General features: G+C 32.3%; 1 protein-coding gene across 1 annotated transcript; it reads right to left on the bottom strand.

Annotated features, from left to right (window-relative positions):
- Positions 1-777: 777 nt before the first annotated feature.
- Positions 778-2,308, bottom strand: LOC120208838 (fibrillin protein 5 homolog). The gene is made up of 7 exons (XM_039207992.1): positions 1,973-2,308; positions 1,751-1,866; positions 1,552-1,674; positions 1,328-1,426; positions 1,188-1,232; positions 1,028-1,101; positions 778-951 (listed from the first exon to the last, which is right to left on the bottom strand). The coding sequence occupies exons 1-7, from the start codon at positions 2,214-2,216 to the stop codon at positions 867-869; spliced, it is 786 nt and encodes a 261-aa protein (XP_039063923.1). The 5' UTR covers positions 2,217-2,308; the 3' UTR covers positions 778-866.
- Between the last annotated feature and the right edge of the window lie 23,283 nt (positions 2,309-25,591).

The raw sequence follows: 25,591 nt of genomic DNA on the forward strand, positions 1-25,591 counted from the left end.
GATTAAAATTTAAAACATTAATGTTAATAGCTGTTGTATGAACAAAATTAAAATCTGATGGAAAATTATTTTTGAACTCGGTTTTGAAGTCTTGATGTGAACCCTTTCCTCCGAATTGTGAAGAACGTGGTTTCTGTTCCTTAGAATGAGAATTATGTCAGCTTAGTTGTGATTAATTATTGTTATGGACATTGAAGCCAATGATTGGCAGATGGGTATGACAGGCTTGAGTGAGTGTGTTGTATAATGACATGTTCCACATTGTAAATGTCTTGTATGGTTGAATATAGAAATCATAATGGGTCGGATATCTATAGATTTTGAATTATTTGAATTCAAATTATAAATTTATACAAGTTTTTGAATCTACTTTTTATCCACAAATCATTTGAATTATACTATTTGAACTTGAATTAAAATTGAATATTACTATTTGATTTTGTCAAATATTATAGATCCAAATATTAAAATTTGGGACAAAATGATAAAATATATAAATTTTGAGACTAAAATTATTTTTATACTAGGAAAAATAAATATTTTGGTTTCAATTTTAATGCAAAATGAAATGTTTGTAACAATATTTTAGTTCAAGGAATAGATTGTAACTTTCAGAGAAAAAATAACTTGTTTGTAACCACATTAATAATGTCGTTTGTATAACAAGAGTAGTTTGCCCCACGAAAATGAATCAGTAAAGTAATAAACAGCAATCAAGAGAAACTCCAACAAAACCATAGGCTAACAAACTCTATGATGATGCTCTTGGAGGAAAAGCTGGAGTCTAGAGATCAACAATTTCAACTGCGTTGATGCTTATATATACCGTTTAGATGATACATAAAATAAGAAATTGATGTGTAGAGCTAGACTGCGTCATGTTCTGATCTTTGTAAAATGAAGAGGTTCCCTTTGTCATCTCTCCCTATCCTCATCGTATCATCTACATATCTACAGTTTCCAACTCAAGGAACAACCACCACTCTCAAGCTTACAATATTTATGAATTGCAATAGGTAAAGGATACGTTATCTCCAGCCACCCCTCTGGATTGAAGATCCCAAGCAGAAGATCATAATTCTTCCGAAACACATTCATCAGCTATGGTTTCTCAAACAAATAGGAGCTTCATGTTAGGATCAACTATGTATATCACTAAGGCTTTACTTGGTATAATATCAGCTTACCTGATCAGGAGTGATAGTTGAATTATCATAACTTATATCCACTCTCTGCAGAATTCCAAACAAGGAAAACACTCCCATCATGAATTCATGATCATAGTTTTGTATTTTGTGGCATTGATGAAAGAAAGAAAGGGTTTAACCGATTTGGATACAATCTTGAAGGAAGCTTCAATTGTGAGCTTCCCATTCAACAATTTCAACCCTCTGGCATTGAACTTTATCACGTTAACTGCTTTGCTCTCCATTTCCCCATCACCAAATGCTAAAGTTAGTAAAACCCGAATTCCCATTACAAACACAGTTACATATACACAAGACAAGACACCTGAAATTTCTCAAAGTAATGAGTTCATCACATATGTACCTTCTGAATATCAATGGTCTGGAAAAACTCTCCCAGGGAGATGAAATCCCTCAACCCAAGCTTTGTTCTCTTTGAACCCAAGATTGTAATACTACTGTAAACAAGCTTCCAGCAACCACCTACCTTCATTCCATTTATAGAAACAAAACTGTAATTACATACGCTTCCGTTTATTTCCACAAATAGAATATGACTCCACCTTTTCTAGATTCAGGGTAGGATCTGGAGTAGGATTCTGGGATTCTAGCAGCTTCACCAGAGCTTCAATATCAGATTTCTTTGAAGATTCTACTCCGAAAATCCCTCTATTGATTCCTTGGGATACATACACAAGAGAACAACCGACTTTTCAATATTTTTAATCTCAAGAATTGTTCCACCATGCTATTCTAAAGCTAAAAAAAGAATGGGATGAAAATACCTTCGAGTTGCTGTAAGAGTTGAGATTTGAGGTGGGAAAGTGTTTCCTCGCCGACTAAGCCAGCGTTGTTTTCGGCGACTTTGGTGATAAAACAGGGGCTGAATCTGTTGGTCATAGCCATTGGATGTATGGTTGAGATGAGGCTGTGAGTTTTGATGTTTTGTTTGGTTCTGGATACACGAGGAAACAGGCGGGGAGGATGGGTTGAGGAGTGGATAAGCTTGTTGAAAAAGAATGCAGACATTGGAGCAAACGAGGTATGTTTCCTTTGAGCTTTGGTAATAAAATGAAGCCCAGATTCATGGGGGAGTACTTGAGAACCATGTCCACTTGACCTACCATGGGATCTCTTTATCCATTTAATTAATCCTTACGTTTTTGTTTAGGGTAAAACTATGATTTGGTACCTAAACTTGTTTTAGTATTTATTTATTAAAATTAATTTGAATCAAAAGGCCAAGTATAAGTGTTAATTTAAATAAAAAATTTCAAGCTCAAGTGCCTAGTTATGTTAGTAACAACTTAAACCTTGAACTTAAGTTCAAAGACCGATTGTGGTTTTTGCCTAAATCAAAGAGGAAACCTTGAACTTAAACATTATGGTTCACCACACAATTAAAAAAGTAAAAGAGACTTATAATCCCTCCGTTTATGATAATGTTGAGATTTGTTCAAACGTGAGATGCTTGTTAGATTAAAAGACACGAAACATAGGCCCAAATCAAATTGGAATAAATATATGAATACATAGACTAATGGTTTACTAATAAAGCTAAACCTTTTCCTATGTACCAATTTATATTGTGGAAAGCACCAAGTGAGCTTTATTCCAAAACTTGTCACCGTATAATACTGTCTCGACGATTAGGGAACAAGTGTTGGATTGTCTCCTGAGTTCAACTACAAAGAGGACAACAATTGATGGGGACCCACTAAGTAGAAATTATTAGCACTATTATCGATGCAACATAATATCATATTTACATCGAAATGTGTATAATTAAATAAAAGTTAAGTATCAAATAGTACATGCAATCAAAATTCTTTTATAAATTTGATACTTTGTTATTTTTACATACAGAAAAAACTTTTAATCACTCAAAATATTGAACAATCTTCCCGTATCAATAGGTCTAACGATTGATTTATTGAGACATTTAGGGTTGTAAAATCATGTCATCGATCAAGTTTCAGTTGAATCCTATCAGATTAGGTCAAATCAGATACAAGTTGAGTCAGGTTAATTTAATGGTTCGGCTCATATCAGGTCGGGTTCAAGTCAAATCAGGTCGTGTCCAAGTCAAATTAGTTCGGGTCATTTTTGAGGTTGATTTGACATCAGATTCAGTTCGGGTTCAGGTCGAGTTAATTTCAGTTCAGGTCGGGTTAATTTCAGTTCGGATTGATGTCAGCTCATGTCAAAACGGTTCAGGTCCGAAGTAGTTAAATACCAAGTTAATTCAGGTTCAGATGGACTTTAGTCGGAAATCGTTCAGATCGGGTCATATCATTAACAGACAAAATTCAAATCGGATCTTACCGGATACGGATTGACCAAGTCGTATCATTTTTGGGTTAATTATTTTTTCGCCTTTCAATGTTTCATGAATGTGAGAATGTCGATTTGTAATTTGTAATTGTATATGATTTAGAATAAATTATAAAAAAAATAATAATTATGAGTCAATTTTGATGAAAATATAATTTGAAGTACTAAATTGAAAATGTAACATCCTCAATATTGGGTTAGTGACTAAATTGTAAAACTTCAGAATTTAGTGATTAAAATAGATTAATTGAATAGTTTAGGAACTTATATGGGAAATGTTGTGTAGGATTGAATTACAAAGAAGGAGGAATAGAAGGACAAAATGGTCATTTGGAAAAAGAAAATAATTAAATTTGGCAGTGGTTATATTAAAACCCACGTGGAAGTGAAGTGAGGCAAAAATCAAAGTTCCAGAGTTCTCTACTTCTTCTTCCTTCTTCATACGTGAAAGCCATTGGAAAGGTGAGTTTTCTTGTTAGCTGATTATTTATTGAATATAAGTTTGGTTTAAGTTCTTTGGGTGATATTTAAGCTTAAGGAAAGCTTAAGTTATCTTAAAACTATAAGATGAAGGATTTAGGAGGGATTAATGATAATGAGTCTATAAATGAAATCTTAGCAAAGAGTTGATAAGTGGATTTTGAAACTAAATTTGACTTGTCAAGAGTTGAATTGAGAGATATGAAGTGATAGAATTGGAATTAGAACATGTTGAAAATTAGGTATGATTCTTGATTTCCATATAAAGGATGGGTTTTTGAAGATAAAGATGTGTTGAATGGATAGGAATTGGTTTAAGTATATGTACTTGAGTTAAGAGTATGAAAGGGATTAAGACATGAAGTGTTTGAGCTGATAGGAATGAATTTTCGGGTTTAAATGTGAAAATATGGGTTTGAGTATCTTTATTGCTTCATCCAGTACCAATACTTCAAGAGTAAAATAAGGACATTTGGTATAGGGGTATCAATACTAGTTGAACAATATCGATACCATAAGTCTGAAATTGTCAAAGACATTCATGAGGTATCGATACCTGGAAGGTAGTATCGATACCTAGGGTACCGATACCATAAGGACAGTATCGGTACCATTTTTGAAACAAAAACATCGAATGCAAAATTGGTATCGATACTCGTATTGGTATTGATACCACAGCTAGGGAAGTATCGATACCTATGGGGGTATCGATACTACTACAAGAGAAAAATATAATTAACTCTTTCTTCTATCTTAAGAGATTAAGGGTTTGAATCATGATATTTGGAATGTTGATATGTGTATATATATGATTGTGTATATATTGAGTACAAGCAAGTTCCGGAACAACCTCATAGTTAGGATCAATCCAAATAGAGAAAATCATAGAGGTGAGTGCATACTATAGGTGTAGTATAATGGAAATAAGACTTGTGATAAGTCTATTTCCTATATTAGTTCTTATGGTCTAATAGTTATGAGCATGTATATGTTATAATCATTATAAACACATGCATGAGTTATATATATGGTATATGATTGGATAAAATGATATATGATTTATGTGAACATATTCAAGTAGCATATGTTATATGATCTGAGATGGATGATTATATGCACATGTGATATGTGATAGAAGAAAAGACATATGTGATCATAAGAGATATGACATGAATATATGAATATGGGAAGTATAACAATAAAGCCCATGATATATGATATGAGAGCTATATGTATAGTTGGTATGCCAAGAGTCGAGGGTTACCTATGTTCTTCGGGACATATGGATAGGTCCTTCGAGACATAGATGACGTATTTTGGGATATAGATTTCACATGTCACTCAGTGGATTTTTATACGAGCTGTGGTGACAGCATATGGGTGCACAACCTCAAAGTACTCACATACCTTAAGTTCTCAGTAATGTACATGGGCTTATAAAGGATATAAAGAGTATTTACATGAGTATATGTTTACATGTTATTATTGCTTATCTTGAATTATATAAGATATTATTGAATCATGAGATGATAAGTATCTTTGCATTTGGATAATTTGATTGTATGTTCATATATACATGAAATACATTGTGATAGTTTTATGCCTCACTAAGTCTATGACTTAGCATGTAAGTGTTTTACACGTAGGTACAGAGAAGCAAGACGATCAAGCTTAGGATCAACAGAACAACGTACATGTTGGAAACATTTTGATATTTCGATATAACAAATTAAGTTAAATGAATTTTAAGATTTTCCAAAATATTTTCTAAGTATATTCGATATAATTATTTGAATATCAAAATATTACTCCAAATCTTTCAAATGTCATTTTTAATCCTTACTCAAGTGTAAAATTAAGCTTTAATCTTAAAATAATTTCAAAACAATTTTACAAAGTATTTCGAACCATTTCAAAGCAAAATATTCCAGATTGTCCAGAGGGAACCGATTACCCCCCAAGGGGGTACCGATTCCCCCCTGAATGGTTTGGCTCCGAGAAAAACATAATGCTCGGAGGGAACCGATTCCCCCCAAGGGGGTACCGATACCCCCCTGTGTAACAATCAAAATATTTGAATTTTATACTTAGGGAACCGATTCCCTATGAGGGGGTACCGATTCCCCCCACGCTCCAAGCTGTTTTATTAATTGATTTCACACTTAAATGGCTCCATTGACACCACTAATCATCCCCAACGTTCAGAATCGATTGAAGGAGTATTTAAACAAGCTTAGAAGCCATTGGTCAATAACAAGAAATAAGAATCATCAAGAATCAAGAGAGAATCAAAGAGAAAGCATCAAACCTCAAGTTTGAGCATTTCCAAGCCTATTTTATTCAATATTCATTTTTTCTTTCAAGAACACTTATCGTGCTCAATTGTATTATTCTTGAGTGTTCTTTCTTTGTTCTAGAATTGTGCAAACATCTTACCTTGTGAGGATTTTTCTTGTAAGTTTGTAAAATTTGTATTGTTCTCTTTGAGAGAGAGAGTTCTCAAGAATTTGGGGTATAATTCTTGAGGAATTTGTAAGGTTACTCTTTGTCTTAAAAAGAAAGACAAATTAGTAATTTGTGGAAAATCCTTAGTGTGGATAGCTAAGGTAGTGGACGTAGACTTTGGTTGAGAAATTCGAACCACTCTAAATCGCTGTGCAAATATTTTCAATGTTCTGCAAAAGCTTCCACCGAAATTTTAATTGCCAATTCAACCCCCTCTTGGCCATATTTATCGATCGATTAACTCAATAATTGGTATCAAAGCCTCACTCATTTGAAGGTTTAATCGCCTCTTGAGTCGATTCAGGAAGAGTTACATCGATATTCAAGTCATCAATGGTCGGCGCTTCAAACTCTGATTTCATTCTCGATTCAATGCCCGTTAACAAGTCTCCTTTCTTCAATGGAGCTAACTATGCTTATTGGAAGAATAGAATGATGTATTTTATTCAAGCAAGTGACATGGGAGCATGGAATATCATAGAAGATGGATACATTAAACCCTCCGCTAATCCAAGATTGTGGAGTGAAGGAGAGACAAGAATGTTCAAGCTCAACTCCAAAGCCATCCATATCATTTTTTGTGCTCTTGGACCAGATGAATACGTGAAAGTTTCATCTTGTACAACCGCCAAGGAGATATGAGATAAACTACAAGTTACTCATTAAGGCACAAACGAGGTAAAAGAATCTAAAATTAGTCTTCTAACTCATAGCTATGAAAATTTTAGGATGAAACCGGATGAAGATGTCAAAGTTATGACGGATAGATTCTCCACGATTGTCAATAGTCTCAAATCATATGTATAAATCATTCCAAATGACAAGCTTGTAAGGAAGTTAGTTTACTCTCTTCCAAAAGCTTGACAATTGAGAAGACGACGATCATCGAGGCTAAGAACTTAAAATCCTTGACCCTCGATGAACTTATTGTCTCTCTCCTCACGCATGAAATGATTCTTAAAGAAGAGGAAAACCTTGAGAGAAGAGACGAACCAAAGAAGGAGACGGAGAAAAAGAAGAATGTGGGAATTGATCTCAAATCAACAAGAGATGAGAGTGATTCGGATGAAGATGACGATAACAAGGAGATGGTATTGTTTGCCAAACGGTTCAGAAAAATGATGAGGCCAAACCGAGAAAGAAAATTCAAACGAAATGAAGGCTTCAAAAATGAACCAAAAGAAAAGGACCCAATCATTTGCTATTAATGTAAAAAACCGAGGCATGCCAAATATGATTGCCCACAGTTGAAGAGGAAGGGTCAATCAAAGAATAAGCACAAAGGCTCACGTGGCTACATGGAGTGATGAAGAAGGTTCCGATGAAGAGGAACAAGAAGTAGCAAACTTGTTCTTGATGGCATTCGGGGAAGATTCTAAGGTAACCTCTAACTCATTTGATTTAGATGATTTATCTTATGATGAGTTGTTAGAGGAATATAATGGGTTGGCTTCGGATTATGAGAAGTTGTTTTTAAAATATAAAAATGATATTTCAAAATTGAAAAATGAAAATAAACTCATATCCAAAACCAACAACGATCTTGAAAGTAAAATTAAAGATTTGCAAATTAAACTAGAAGAGTTTGAAAAGAAAAATTCGGATTTGCAAAATTTAATTTCAAATGTCAATGATGATCATCAAAAGAAAATTGATGATCTTAAAGCTTCTTTTGATAAAGTTGAAACAAAACGTTTTGAAAATGGAGAAAATTCAAAATACAACTTTGTTAGAAAAAGTTTTAAAAATTACAATCATAGGGGTCCCCGAAGAACCTCTAATGGAAGAATCGTTAGAAGTATATGAGTTCCTAAAGAACTTATTACTACTAAAGATAAGGATATCCTACACAAATGGATACCTAAGGGGACTAGGATTTTGGAAACTAATGAATATGGACCCAAAAGAATTTGGGTACCAAAAATAAAAAAAAAATTAATCTATGTTTGTAGAAAAAGGAGCATTGCTACAAGGCACAGGAAATAAATTCAAACTCATGGTTCCTTGATAATGGATGCTCAAGACACATGACCAGAGACAAAAGCCGGTTAATAGAGTTTAATTCCAAAAATGGAGGAGAAGTGACTTTTTGTGATAATTTAAAAGGTCACATTGAAGGTATAGGTACAATAGGTAATACCTCTTTCATACAAATTAGAAATGTTTTATATGTGAATGGATTAAAGCATAATCTTTCGAGTATTAGTCAATTTTGTGATAAGGGATTCAATGTCATGTTTAAAACTAATGGTTGTAAAGTTATTGACATTGCATCTAATCAGATTATGCTTGTTGGTCATATAATAGGAAACATATACATGGTACATTTAGACTCTATAGAAATGACTAATTTATGCCTAGTTGCTAAGGATGAGCAGGATAGTTGGTTATGGCATAGGAGACTAGGACATGCTAGTATGAGTGTTTTGCAACAGTTAGTTCAAGGAGATTTGGTTCGAGGGCTGCCTAAACTAAAATTTGATAATGATAAAATCTGTGATGCTTGCGCTAAAGGAAAACAAAAGCAAATTTCTTTTAAATCCATTAATGATGTATCCACTAGTAGAGTATAACAATTGATCCATTTAGATATTTTTGGGCCATCTAGAACTACTAGCTTGGGTAGAAAACAATATGCATTTTTTTTGTAGATGACTATTCTAGATATACTTGGGTTCTATTTTTAAGTACTAAAGATGAAGCATTAGAAAAATTTATCACGTTTTCAAAAGTAATCCAAAATGAAAAAGGTTACTCTATAACTAGTGTTAGGAGTGATCATGGAACTGAATTTGAAAATCTTGGATTTACTGAATTTTGTAATTCTAATGGTATTAGCCATAATTTTTCAGCACCTAGAACCCCTCAACAAAATGGAGTTGTTGAGAGGAAAAATCTAACTTTAGAAGAAATGGTTAGAACCATTCTTTGTGAAAACAATTTGCCAAAATTTTTTTGGGCGGAAGCTACAAATACTGCTTGTTATGTTATTAATCGAGTAATGATTAGGCATATTTTGAAGAAAACTCTATATGAACTTTTTAAAAATAAAAAGTCTAACATTAACTATTTTCATTCTTTTGGATGTAAATATTTTGTTTTAAACAACGGTAAAGATAATCTTGGCAAATTTGATGCTAAAAGTGATGAGAGAATTTTTCTGGGTTATTCCTTAAATTCTAAAGCTTATCGAGTATTTAATAAAAGAACTTTAGTTGTAGAAGAATCTATACATGTTTTCGATGATAATCCCCTTCTGGGGAAGGATTTTTGTGTGAATGATGATGTAGGCATTATAAATATAAATGACGTTGGAGAACCATCATCAAAGGAAGAAACGAAAGATGAGGAAACTCAAGATCCTCTCGAGAATCCAACCATTGAAGAAAGGGAAGTGTCTTACCCAAGAGAGTACAACTATGTCAAGGATGGTGAGATTATAGGTGATCCATCCAAAGGGGTAACAACTCGATCTTCTCTTAGAAATATTTGTAATTATGTTGCATTTATCTCATGCATAGAGCCTAAGAATATTAAAGAAGCATTAAATGATGAACATTGGATTATGGCTATGCAAGAAGAGTTAAATCAATTTGAGAGAAGTAAAGTATGGACATTAGTTGAAAGGCCTAGTAATAAATCTACTGTAGGTACTAGATGGGTATTTAGAAATAAACTTGATGAAAGTGGTAATATAGTGAGAAACAAGGCTATACTTGTTTCTCAAGGGTATACTCAAGAATAAGGCATTGACTATGATGAAGCATACTCTCCCGTAGCTAGGATGGAAGCAATTACAATGTTATTAGCATTTGCATGTTTTCATAAATTTAAATTATATCAAATGGATGTTAAAAGTGCATTTTTAAATTCTTTTATAAAAAAAGAAGTGTATGTAGAACAACCTCCTGGTTTTGAAGATTCAAAATTTCCAGATCATGTTCTTAAATTGGCAAAAGCAATTTATGGTTTAAAACAAGCTCCTAGAGCTTGGTATGAAAGATTGTCAAACTTTTTAATCGAAAAAGGTTTTTCAAAAGGGAAGGTTGACACTACATTATTTTTAAAGCATAAAGGTAAAGATTTATTAGTAGTTCAAATTTATGTTGATGATATAATATTTGGTTCTACTAATAATGTTCTTTGCCAATAATTTTCTAAGCTAATGCAAAGTGAATTCGAGATGAGCATGATATGGGAGCTCTCATTTTTCTTGGGACTCCAAATCAAGCAAATAAAAGATGGCATCTTTATCAATCAAGCTAAGTACGTCAAAGATATGCTCAAGAAGTTTGGACTGAAAAATGGGAAACCTCATGACACTCCAATGAGCTCATCAACAAAGCTTGACATAGATGCCATAAGGAATCACATTTACTAGCTGTTAAGAGAATCTTTAGATACCTTAAGAACACTCATATTTTAGGACTTTGGTATCCTAGAGACTCTAGCTTTAGCTTGCATGCCTTCTCTGATGCGGATTATGGAGGATGTAAATTAGATAGGAAAAGCACCTCTGGTACTTGCCAATTCCTTGGAAATATGTTGATTTCTTGGTTTTCAAAGAAGCAAAATTATGTTGCATTATCTACCACTGAAGCTGAATACATTTCAGTCGGTAGTTGTTGTGCACAAGTTTTATGGATGAAACAATAACTTTTTGATTATGAAATTGATGTAGGTACCATTCCTATCAAGTGTGATAATACTAGTGCTATTTGTCTCACTAAAAATCCCATACAACACTCTAGAACCAAGCACATTGAAATTAGACATCACTTCATTAGAGACCATGTCGCTAAAGAAGATGTAGTTCTAGAATTTGTTGATACTTTGCATCAACTAGCGGATATCTTTACAAAGCCTTTAGACAAGGAAAGATTTTGGACACTTAGGAGAGAATTAGGTTTAACTGACCTATCTTCACTTAGTGTTTAAAATAATTTTTAGCACTTTTAAGAATAAATGAAAAATGCTTATAATATTTTTTTATTGCATTATTTGCTTTTAGTTAGGGGGAGTTTATGATTCTTAGTGAAAATTAATTTTATGTTCAAATGCAGTTTAAGGATAAAATTAGTTGATTGAACATGATTAATTTTCAAAATATGGGTTTCCAATACCACTAGAGAAAATTAATTTAACATTTTCAGTGTTTAAAAATCAAATTTTAGCATTTTTTGGTGCAGAGGGAATCGATACCCCCCTTGAAGGGGAACCGATTCCCCCTTTGAAGGGGAACCGATTCCCCCCTGTAGGGGAATCGATACCCCCTAGAGGTTCTGGATATAACACGGCCAGAACACCCTTTTTCACTCAAACCCTTTTTCTTCTTCCTTTTCCACCATTCACTCTTTCTTTCTCCCAAATCTCCACTTTGCTTCAAAACATCGATTTCTAATCGGAATTACTTCAAATAGCATCTCCTAAACCTGTTGGAATCATCAAACTAGTGCAAAAATCATCACATTCTCACAAAATCCAAAAATCTTCAAGGTATTTTTCTAAAAATTCTATTTTATCAATTTTTGAACATAAAACTAGTTTTAATTAGTTCTAGATTGAAATAGTGATCGGGCATTGATTGTTTAGTGTTTAGAAACTAGATTTTACAACTAATTTCATCAAAATCTCACAAATTTTCAATTAATTTTTGAATTTTTGAAATTAATTTTTTTGATTAATTTCAAATTGTTGTGTTTTGATTTAATTATGTTGTTATGACAACTACGTATATTGATTTTCAAAACTTTATTTTTCAAATAGTTTTTCAAAACTTTACCCATTAGGATTTGGTTTAGAGAACCTTGAAATATTGAGGACTCAATTGAGTTTTGGGATTGATTATATTACATACATGTGTTTTAAAATTGCAGGTTATTCTTTCCATTCCGATTTTCTTACATCATGTCTCACAAACATTCTAGGGCTTCCTCTAGTCGTTCTAACCAACCTCCAAACTCACCTCTACATCCTCTAACTATCCAACTAATTCCTAATCCCGATGATCCAAACATGACCATTCATAATTCGTGCTTCAATGAACCTGGTCGTAGACAAAATCTATACTTTAGGTTTTGCCAATACTTTGAGTCTTACAAAATCCAGGAATAACGAATTCTGTCTCTTCAAGCCATGTTAGACATCAATTTTTGACATCTTCCTAGCCTTCAAGAGTGGAAATTTGATAAACTCTTCGAGCTTGAACCAATAGTTTACCACCAACTCATTCGTATCTTCTACTCTAATGTTGTTTGCATTCAAAACCGGGAGAAAACCGCAATCATAGGAATTCGATCTTATCTTCTAGGACGATTCTTTCATCTTGACCCGAAATACATAGCCAAAGCGTTAAGATTAGATAATGATGGGTTAGACAATGAAAAACAAATAGCAGGTTCTCAGTATAAACAAAGGGATAGTGCGAGTGTTTTAGATCTTCATGATCGTTTCCTTCATCTAATGATCTCCTGGTGGTTTCGACCATCTGGAGGCCGTTACTCTACTCTTCGAGCCATGGATCTATTTTGTCTACATTGTGTCCAAAATAATCTTAAGATCAACCTACCACAGATTATTTTTGTTAAACTTGTCGAAACCGTGAATCTTGTTCCCAATAAGAAACTATGTTAATCTCTAGTTTTCATGTTGTATTATTAGTAATCTGTTTAAAAAGGTCGGGCTTAGGGTTGGTCTTGATGCCTCCTTTCCACTCAAAAACCAAATCAACCTATTTTCTTTAACTAAATCGGGATGGAAGATCAATGAAGAGATTGGTCTTTAGGTTCGTACCCATGAGCAACCTCTAGAAGCTGACAAAGCCGACGTTGAGCCAGAGCAGCACGAGGAACAAGAACAACCCGAGGGTCACATGCCTCCATATTTTCAATCATTTATGGAGACGTTTGATTTCCGGTATGCATCCATGTATTCACGCCTCACTTCCATAGAATCAAATTTGACCACTATGGGAGCGCAACAATTGGAGATTCTCCGGGAGATGCGCGCGAACAATGCAACAATGAATGAACATATTAATTCGCTCGCATATGACATGGCCGCAATGCACGCTCATTTTCCTCCCTCCGGTCCTCCTACGGATGCTTGATTTATTTCCGTGCTTTAGTTCTCTTGGATACAACTCCGAACTTATTATTTTAACATTTTAGAATACTTGAATTTGTGGATTGTTTGACTTTGAATGCCTATATGTTTGGATTTTTGGATGTTTGAACTTATATTTTATATATTTAGTTCAGTTAAATTTATTCATTATTGCATCATTTATATCATGTTAGGTACATAACCAATATTTTCCATGTCACATTGTTTATGAATATTGCTTATGAAACTAATGGCTAATATTTCTCTTGATTTTGATCTTAGCAGCTTAAAGCTTTAAAATCAATTGGCTAATGTTTTTCAAAACCTTGTTTAAAATCATTTAAATGTCTTTTTGATTTAACAAAAAGGGGGAGAAGTGTTTTTAAAGGGGAGAAGTGTTAGAGTAAGGGGGAGTAATTTCTAACTTGATTTCAAAATCTTAAAATTACTAAAATGTTTTGTTATATCAAAAAGGGGGAGATTATTGAAAACATTTTGATATTTCGATATAACAAATTAAGTTAAATGAATTTGAAGAATTTTCAAAAGATTTTCTAAGTATATTCGATATAATTATTTGAATATCAAAATATTACTCTAAATCTTTCAAATGTCATTTTTAATCCTTACTCAAGTGTAAAATTAAGTTTTAATCTTAAAATAATTTCAAAAAAAATTTACAAAGTATTTCGAACTATTTCAAAGCCAAAAATTCCAGATTGTCTAGAGGGAACCGATTCCCCCCAAGGGGGTACCGATTCCCCCTTGTGTAACGGTCGAAATATTTGAATTTTACACTTAGGGAACCGATTCCCTATGAGGGGCTATGGATTCCCCCCACGCTCCAAGCTGTTTTATTAATTGATTTCACACTTAAACGGCTCCATTGACTCCACTAATCATCCCCAATGTTCAGAATCAATTGAAGGAGTATTTAAACAAGCTTAGAAGCCATTGATCAATAACAAGAAATAAGAATCAACAAGAATTATGATAGAATCAAAGAGAAAGCATCAAACCTCAAGTTTGAGCATTTCCGAGCCTATTTCATTCAATATTCAATTTTTCTTTCAAGAACACTTATTGTGCTCAATTGTATTATTCTTGAGTGTTCTTTCTTTGTTCTAGAATTGTGCAAACATCTTACCTTGTGAGGATTTTTCTTGTAAGTTTGTAAAATTTGTATTGTTCTCTTTGAGAGAGAGTGTTCTTAAGAATTTGGGGTATAATTCTTGAGGAATTTGTAAGGTTACTCTTTGTCTTAAAAAGAAAGACAAATTAGTAATTTGTGGAAAATCCTTAGTGTGGATAGCTAAGGTAGTGGACATAGACTTTGATTGAGAAAGTCGAACCACTCTAAATCGATGTGCAAATATTTTCAATTTTTTGCAAAATCTTCCACCGAAATTTTAATTTCCAATTCAACCCCCTCTTGGCGATATTCATCGATCGATTAACTCAACAGTACATTCACTCGAAGATCAGATCAGAAGTAAATTCATAGTATGTATTTTGTTGTATTAAAAGTGTTGGCATGTAGAAAAGTGTAATTTACATATGCCCTGATCAGTTTTGTAATATTTTGGTTGTACTTATGTAAACTATTAATTTATGTTAATGAAAACTTGGATTTTTATGATTTTCATAATTTTTAAAAGTTTTGAATAATCAATGTGACACATCGGATTCGTATCCGGGTTGGGTACGAGTTGGGGGTGTTACAGAAAAAACATGAAATTAGAAACAAAAATTTAAATAAATTAAACAACACACATGGATGAGGAATCAGATCGAATTAATTATAAATGGTAAGTTGAAATTAATATAAAAATGAACTAAATTGCATACATTTAAAACGTTGGTGAACAAAAGTGTATATAATTTGAAATGCAATTTATTATGTGATTTATAGGGTTTGAAGTAAATTACAAAAATATAAATAAGTATGGGACAATTTCAGATACAAATATAATTTTAAGGAATAAAATGAACAAATATGAAATTACTAATTAAAATTTAAATAAATTAAACAACATAAAAAGATCAAATCAAAATAATTATAAAATGTGAGAAAAAATTGTAAAATGAACTGAATTACATTCATTTCAAAAGTTGAAAAAAAATTGAAACAATTATTATATAGATATATATAATGTATGATGAATAATATGATGTATGTATATATAATGTATATTATACTTATGCACACATTATAAGCATATACTATATATATATATATATATATATATATATATATATATATATATATAAAGTGGCAAGGAATAATGGTCATAAGGTCAAACTCTATCAAAGGTTCAAGTAAATTTAATTTTGTTCATCAAGATTAGTGACATGACACCTAAAAAGATAGTCATTTATTATTCATCTTTTCTAATTTATATAAGTATAAAGTATATATATATATGTAGATAGACTTATATGCCATATAAATGGGTTTTTTTTATAATTTTTGGACTTGAATAAAAGTAGGCTAAATTTATTTATAACACGAGTAATATATGTATACGAGTATGGAATATGAAAATGGTATATGGCATATACTAATATATAGTTTACATTAATGCCATCGCCTAGATAAAATGGGTGATGAAAAGGGCATAAATTTATTTAGTTGATTTTATTGTAATTTTAGTGTATTAAAGTGTAATAAATTTTATTTATTCATTTATAAATTATTAGTTTTAGTATTTGTTGTGTTACTCAAATTTCCAATCTTAAATAAATTCATCTTTATAGAATCTAATAACATCATGTTCAATAACTAAATTATATAAAAAAATTAATTTAATGATTATAATTAAAATTTATAATATAAGGATTATAATTAAAATAGAAAGTAAATTTATTAATTTAGTTATCATAACTAACAATTTATTTTAAATTTCAAAAATTAATCATATTAATTTAATTTTTACAAAGTTGTCATAAATTTAAAATCTCATAATTGCGTCAATTGTAACTTATTACTAATAAGTCAAGTAAATATCAAGTCAAATAAATATCAGGTCAATTCAATAACTTATTACATGTCAAGTTCATATTAGATCAGGTTGATAACAGATCGGGTAATACTAGTTATTTATCATATTAATCTCGGATTCGGGTTAATATCGGTCGGATGCAGGTCGGGTTCGATTATCATATTATAGCTTCAATTCGAGTTCAGGTCATTCTCAGATCGGGTGCAGGTCGGATTCATATCCACAATTTCCAGGTCCAACTTGGGTCCAGGTCAATGCTAGTTCAAACTCGAATCAGTTTCGAATCATATCCACACGGGTCACAAACAATTTTGACTCAAGTTAGTTTCAGTCATTTTTGCAGATTGAGTCAACTTTGTACAACCCTAGAGACATTAGTCTATTGTAGTTATTATTTTCCCTCTATCTTCATACATTACCCAATAAAGAAAATAATTTTTTCTAAGCAAGAAAGTTAAATAAGAAATAATACAAATTAAGATATACACCTCCTCTCTTGGAAAACAAAATTTTGAAAATTCGCCATCATTATGAAGAAATAGAAATAAATGCACCTATTCTTAGCATATCATTCTTTGAGACCACCAATCTCATGGATTAGGATAGAGCATGGTATAGTGATTTGTTCGCATCCACGCTATGGGTGTAAAAAGCTGACCCGGCCTGTAAAATTGACTGAAACCGACGCGAGTCAAAAATGTTTTTTTGACCTGCACTGTGACGATCCAAAATCGGCTCGAGTCAGAACTGATGTTGACCTGAACCCGAGTTAGACCTAGAAATTATGGATCTGAACCCGACCTGAGAACGACCTGAACCCGAAATGAACCGAAAATATTATACACGAACCTGAACTGCATCCGACTGATATGAACCTGAACCCGATATTGACCTTGTAAATAACTGGTATTTCCTGACCTGTTTTCAACCTAACATGTTATGAACCTGACCTGTTTTCAACCTAACATGTTATGAACTTGACATGTTTTCAACCTGACCTATAAATGATTCGTCTTGTTATGGACCTGATCTGATATTTACCTGACTTATATATTTTCATTGATGAAATTATAAGATTTGAATAAAATTGTGACATTTTGAGTTTATAATAAATCATACTAATAAATTTGATTAATTTTTAAATGTTATAGTAAAATATTAATTATTATAATTAAATTAATAAATAGACTTATTATATTAATTATAACTGTTATATTATGATTCTTATGTTATAAATATTCAATATAATCATTAATTTTGTTTTATTAAGTAATTTATGTATTGAATATTATTAATTAAATTAATTATAATGTTCACATGTTAGAATAATTTATATATACTATATAAATGACCATTAAAAATTAATGAACTATATAATATATAGTTTATATGTACTAATGAATTATATAATATATAGTGTATATATACCATATAGTTTATATATACTAATGAACTATATAATATATAGTTTATATATACCATATAGTTTATATATACTATATAATTTATATATACTATATAGTTAGAATAAATTTATTTTCTATATTAATTTTGATCATTAGATTAAAAAAATAATTATAACCATTAAATTAGTTTTATTAAATGATTTATTTATTGATTATTAATTTCACTAGATTAAAATTTAGATTATATAAAATATCAATAAGTTTATATCGTTATTATAATGTATAAATGATTAATAATTTAAATAAAATAATAAATATAAGTAAAGGATTAAAATAAAATAAATTTAAACTTAAGGGGCTTAATTAAGTGTTTAGAAACTATCCTATGACTAAACAAATGCAAAATTGAAAGCTGAAATTAAAAGCAATTAAAACACGGAAGAAGACTAAATTGAAACAATTAAAAGTTTTAATTTAAAATTAATATTGAATTGGAACTAAATTAAATTAATTTAAATTAAAGATCCTATTTAGTGCCCCAACAACGGTGACAATAAACATCATTAAAATATAATTTTATCATATTTTAATCAACAAGTTAACATTCAACTTATACAACAATCAATTTTTATTGAAATATTATTAGCTTGGAACATATAAATAGTTGTGTTACCATTTTATAACTTTTAATAGTCGGTGACTCAACAAATAGCATCCTCTAATTGATGAACTATTTGTTACTTTGAATAGTTGAGAAATTCAATAAAATAATGTCCTATAGTTAGAGTATCATTTGTATAATTTACCCAAAATATTAATCAGATAATTATTATATGTTATGTATGAATTAAACTAATTGTATAATAATTTAGAAATGACATTTTAGAGTGCAAAACGACACCGAGTTGCCATACAACTAGTAGAAAGCAAGGGCAAAACTGGTGGGGATCAACATTGCAATTGGTGGGAAGCTAAATTTTGGAAGGGTAAATCTGGAATTTAATTTGCGTTACGGTCTCCAGTGCTAAGATTTTTATTACAGAGTGCATGATAAATACTAATAAATTGTCAAATTGGAGTTGATGGAGCCCAAGGAAAGTTGACGGTGCGTTGGAATACTTTCAAAGCGATCGATTATGGTATAAAACAAGGCCAACGATTATAGAAAATAACCTCCTTTTTTAGTTTTAATAAAAAAATTCCCTTCACCTCTTTTTGGATTAATATAACAATAAATGTATAAATTATACCTTAAATTTTATTTTATGTGTTTAAAGAATTTTTATTTAAAACAACACTTCTAACATTACGACCTTTAGTGGTAGAACTCTACATTATTTGTTTTGGAGGCATTTTAAATATATATATATATATATATATATATATATATATATATCATTTATAATATTTTACTACCAACTTCAACTAAAATAAATTTAAAAATTAAATACTTAATAATTTGATTGAAGTTCTCAACTCAAAGAAGATGAACAACCAAACAAAAAAGAAGACAAAATTTATATCTTGAAATATAAAATAATAAAGGAGAATATATTTTCATTCATTTAAAAACAAAACAATAATAAAAAAAATGAATGTTAACGCTTTTTAATAAATGATAACTAAAATTTTAAGTTAAATTATAAAACCATGTATAAATATAAATTAAAAATTTAAGTTAAATTATATTTAAATTATTAATCATTTATACATTATAATAACGATATAAACTTATTGATATTTTATATAATCTAATTTTTAATCTAGTAAAATTAATAATCAATAAATAAATTATTTAATAAAACTAATTTAATGGTCATAATTAATTTTTTAATATAATGGTATCATAACCCAATTTAAAGAAAACTAGAATAAAAATAAAAAGTTAAAATTTAGAAGTAATTTAATGAAATTGAGGATCAAAATGCATGTTTCAAGAAATTATAGGCCTTTTTAGAAGTTGCAAAAATTTTAGGGACTTGAACCTGAACTATTCCATTTTTAATACTTAGTGAAAAATAAACCCCCCGATCGAGCAACCTAAAATTTCACCCATAAATTATCAACCCAAATCCCTAACCCTTATCAACTTCATCACCCTGATTCCCTACCGTCCAACCGCCCCAGTCTGCGTCTCTATCCTCAACACGACCGCCACTTTGCTCCTATCAAAGGCCCAACCACTGTCTCACCGTGAGACAACGTCGTTCATCATTAATCTCACCGTAAATTTACGTAGAAAACCCACAGGCCTATCGCTCGTTTTCTTTGATTCTGGCCAAAACGTCGACCGTCGTGCCTCATTGCACTTACTATTGCATTCACCAGTGACGTACGATCAAAACCCGTAGGGTTGGTTCCTTATCATTGCGTCACTGTCAACCACCATTTGAGTAAGTTATTGATCGGTTTTTGGTGATTTTGGCATGGTTTGATTGTGATATTGGATTGATTTTAGGTGTAATTAAAGCCATGATTGTCTTTGGAGTAATCGGCCGGTGAAAATGGCCTCTGTCGCCACTGCTCGGCAGTGCGCGTGGTTGTCTCCAGCCGGTCCAGGAAGTTTCTGGAATGAACTAGATAGACCGAATCGGTCTAGTCAACCAGACCCGAACCGAGTTAACCCGACCCTTTGATAGGTCTGACCGTTCTAACGTTGACTTTGACTGGTCTGACCTTGACTTTGACAAAAAAGTCAAATTTTTTGAAAAGTCCTATTTTATGTTTTACGACATCTTGAATCTGAATCTAAAGTTCGTTTTTGCTAAATTCGAACCCGAAAGCCTCCAAGTTGACTGTCAAACCCGAACATGCCTATGTACTTAAGCGTTGGTTGTTGTTATTTGAAGGTACACGAGACTCTTCTGATCGCTCGACTGCTCGATCCAGTTCTTCTTGATCCGCTAGACCTCGTGAGCCAGTAGTCACTTGTATAACCCGTAAACCTTAAGAATACCTATATTAGAATATTACTTCAATATTAACTCAATTTGTTATAAATTAGGTTCGAGCACTGTAGCAGAGCGTGACGATGCTCAGTAGATTTACTGTTTGACCCTATTTTACGAGGTATATTCCCTATGTGTTACACGACTGTTTTATCTGCTTTAAAATAAGTTTCACTGAAAATTTTGATTTACTGGTTAAAGGTTTATGGACTATGGTGGAATGATATATGTTATTTGAATATTTTTTTTCACTAGAAATATGATTATACCGAATACAGATCATGGAAATTACTGCTTATTATGTGAACTGTTTTATTGAAACATATTTTGGGTAGGCTGGAGTATGGAGGTTCATCTCTGATCAAGCTGGTAAATCCTTACTGTCCTAAGGCGACCCTTGGGTAGGTTTTGAGGCCCCGAGAACTTTCTTGGGTAGGCCCCGAGGACCCGAGAACTTTCTTGGGTAGGCTCTCAGGCCTCAAAATACTCTCTTAGGTTGGCTCCTTATATCCAATAGGTATAAGGTAAGCCCTATAGATGCAGTTCTGGGCAACTGCATATGGTGTACGGGAGGAGGGTAAACTACGAGTTTTAAAAACTTAAGCTTGATTAATATTTCCATGATATTTTTCTGAATTATTACTTGATTATTTTTCATACCATGTTCTAATTGCACTATTGGGACACACTGAGCCCTAACTCACTTTTCAAACTATTTTACCCCTTACAGATACTCTTGGATAGGCAATCCGTACCAAGAACTTAGTGGGTCGACACATTTAATATATATCATTTTGTTGTAATATTTTATCTCCCACTATGCCTTCAATTACGGTGACATGTGTCATTATTTTAAATATTTGTTTTTGTGATTTATTTTGGTTTGTTACTGCTTATGACATGCTTTAATTTACTATGTTATTTAAGGTTTTATATTTATCTGATGGATTTATTATTAATCATTATGTTTTCATGATGTTATTTAAAATATGGAATTAAATTATCGAATAATATTTTAGAAAATGTTTTAAGAATTTTTAATGTAATACATTAGACTTAGTCAAAACGCATAGGTTGAGTTTAGGGGGTTAAATTTAATTGGTATCAGAGCTTTTGGTTTTTAAAACTCGGACTGAAAATGGATCCCATATAAAATTTTACACTATTTTGAAAACGTTTTACAAAATTTTTGTAATGCCATGTCACCCGTTTTTACAAGTTAAATGTGTCAAGTACTCCGGTTCTAATCTAACCTTAAGTTTACCTCTTGTAGTGAATTTGAGATCCTTCTCGATGAGTGCTAGGTGAAGTCTTCGGCTTAACCGTGGGTGAGGTCGAGTTGCTATGTTTACTGACCCTGTAGATGACTCTACTATAGACCCGTCACCTGCTCTCGAGATAGATATAACGACTATTGTTAGGGTAGCTCTCGACTCTAATTCTGAGCCTACGAGAGTGGTGCTAGATGATACTCTCGGTAGACAGTTTCTGCAACTGATTCAGGGCGCGGTTAGAGCTGCTGGTACCATCCCTGAGGTTCTGATTACTCAGACCGTAATTGTTAATGAGATCAAGACATTTGGAGGTTCGACTGGAGGAGTTTCTACTAAGGTTGAAGATTGGCTCTATGATATAGAAAGACTTATGGATCAGTTGTTTTGGACCCAGCGAAGAGATATTTAGGAGATGTTACGATGTTAGATGGGAATTCCCACACCTGGTGGGAGTCAGTAGTGAACAGTGTTTCCGCTGATCATTTGACTTAGGATTTCTTCAAAGAGTGCTTCATGAAGCATTTTCTAGGAGAGCTTTATCTGGCTGAGAGACGACAACAGTTCTAGGACTTAGTACAAGGAGATATGTCAGTCTCCGAGTACGAGATGAAATTCTTAAAGCTGTTAAAATATGGTACTAGTCTGGTTCTCACTGAGAAAGATAGATGTTGCAAGTTTGTTATCGGACTCATATATGAGTTGAGTAGGCAGGTTGTGACCCATCAAGATGGGATATTTGATGTTCTATTGAGTAGAACAAAGGATGCAGATGAGGTGGAGGCCTTGGCTTCTCATTGATATCGTATTGATCGGGAGCGGTCTAGGAAGTCTTCCGGCTCGACTGAGTCTTCTGCACGTCTTGGGAAGAGGACCCTTACTTCAGCCCCCTAGAAGAGCAAAACCAGTTCTAGCCCTGCAGCATCTCCATCCCTAACTGTTAGTCAAGGTAATTCTTTGGGTCTGACTCAGGTATTCCTTGTGACTATTATGGTAACCAACACATAGGAGAGTGTCGTAAGAAGATGGATGCCTGCTTTCATTGTGGATTCATTGGTCATTTCTAGAGGGACTGTCCACAGCTAGCTTTACCTGAGTGGACAACTACCCAGACTCATGCATGTTCTCAAGCATCAGTTCAGACCCCAGCTAGAGGTCGTAGTCAGGGAAACACTTTCGGATCAGCATCCAGGGTAGATAGTAGATCCCGACCCTAGTAGAGTCTAGGGTCAGCATTTTCAGAGTCCAGCTGTAACACCCCCAACCCGTATCCGACCTGGATACGAGTCCGAAGTGTCACATTGACTTTTCAAACATTTATTCGTATAAAATAGTGAGTAATTTAAAACTTTGATAACATTTAAATTACTTCAAAACGTTTACAACAGATATCAGAGTTCATACCATTTATATCTTTAGACTACATGCCAACTACACTCTGTAAACAGTACATACATTTTCTGATCTGACATTTGGTAAGGAGAACTGACCTGTCTTGCTCCGCATTACTCTTTATTCTTCTCGAAACCTACGTGTGAAACAATCACACGCTAAGTCGTTGACTTAGTGAGGCAATAATTAAACATATAACAATAAATTCATGAACGTGCATTCATACCATTGAATCATGACATCTCAATATGCATGTATCTATTGCATGATAACAATATATATAATCATGTCATACACACACGCAACATATCTTCTTGTATTACTTTCACTTTTCGTTTGTCTTCCAATTGCATTGCCCATGTATATTATTATCTTTATCAACATCATTATAATTCAAGCAACACATGACATATCACCCTAAGTATATACATCACATATATCTTATACATTACATTCCATGTTATCTCTTATTAGCCCATGTGCACCTGTGAGAACTGTAGATATGTGAGTCTATTGAGGTTGTGCACCACTATGCTGTCACCACAGCTCATATAAATGTCCCGAAGGACCTATCCAGAGGTCACACAGACCCCAGTAACTATCCAGAGGTCATAAAGATCCTCGGTAACTGTCCAGAGGTCATAAAGATCCTCGGTAAACTGTCCATATGTTCCTTAGAACATAGGTATACTGTCCATATGTCTCGAAAGACATAGGTAAAACTGTCCATATGTTCCGTAGAACATAGGTAAACCCTCGACTCTTGGCATGCCAACTATACCCCTAGCTCTCATATCACATAACATGGGCATTATCATTTATAACATTTCATATCACTTGTACCACATTTTGCATATTCATGTAGTCATATAGATCATGTCACATGGCTTATATCATTTCTCATATTCATATATATATAGTTCACTTTCACATATCACATTTTCCTTTTCTCCTATTTTTCATATCATGTCTCTTATAACCACATATGTCTGTCTTATCTCATATCCTATAATTCTTTAGCTTATATCTTATAACACATGTTTATATCATATAACTTATGTAATCACATATACTATTTATACTAGTTCACGTAGCTTATTTCATTAACATGTATTCACATGTACATGTCACTTTTCGTATGATTTCATAATCATCTGTCACGTAGCTTATAACACTTCTCTTGTGTTCATCTGGCATGTAACTCATTGTCATCTCTTATTCTCATATGATTCTCATACACCAAGTATATCACATAGCTTGTTACCTATATAAATATTTTCTCATAACTTATCATCACATAGTTCCCATAACATTTTCCTATAGATTCATAAATCTTTACCATATGACTCATGTATTATATGTTCATTTCCGCTCATATATCCTCTCCATATAACTTATTTACATATTCATATAATCACTTCTGTCAATGTCTCCTCCTTTATATATCATTCTTATATTGCCCTATAAATCAATGTTATTTAACTTATCTCACTTTTCATTTAATCTCATAAGTTGGTTATACAATTCCTATATATATATATATATATATATATATCTAACTCATGTAATTTATATCCTTTCTCTTGTTATCATATAAATCATTGCCATATAACACATATCATATAAATTCATACCACCTAACATGTAATACAACTAAACATATGCATGTAATATAAACATAATCATACAATCATATATTCAACATATGGGAAACCGACTTGTCGCAAGTCAAATTTCCATACACAATACGTATATTCTAATAGTACGCACTCACCTGGCCTCACTAGTCACTATCGATCTGTTATCTTTCCTTGATCGATCTTACTTGCCAAACGTTCCGGAGTTGCTTTATGCGTAGAATCTACATACATGTACATTTTGAGGCAATCATTAGATACCTACACCTTGTAATTGGATACTAGCAACTTAAACGAACTTATTAAACCAATATTAACATTTTTC

Source organism: Hibiscus syriacus, unplaced genomic scaffold (assembly GCF_006381635.1).
Source record: "Hibiscus syriacus cultivar Baekdansim isolate YM2019G1 unplaced genomic scaffold, ASM638163v2 tig00000594_pilon, whole genome shotgun sequence".
NCBI lineage: Eukaryota > Viridiplantae > Streptophyta > Magnoliopsida > Malvales > Malvaceae > Hibiscus > Hibiscus syriacus.

Excerpts from the sequence above, each read along its gene's own strand:
- LOC120208838 (XM_039207992.1), bottom strand. The coding sequence starts at position 2,216 with ATGTCTGCATTCTTTTTCAACAAGCTTATCCACTCCTCAACCCATCCT. Across the intron at positions 1,233-1,327 it reads TCAAGATTGTATCCAAATCG|AGAGTGGATATAAGTTATGA; the intron begins GTTAAACCCTTT and ends GGAATTCTGCAG. Across the intron at positions 1,102-1,187 it reads CAACTATCACTCCTGATCAG|CTGATGAATGTGTTTCGGAA; the intron begins GTAAGCTGATAT and ends GAGAAACCATAG.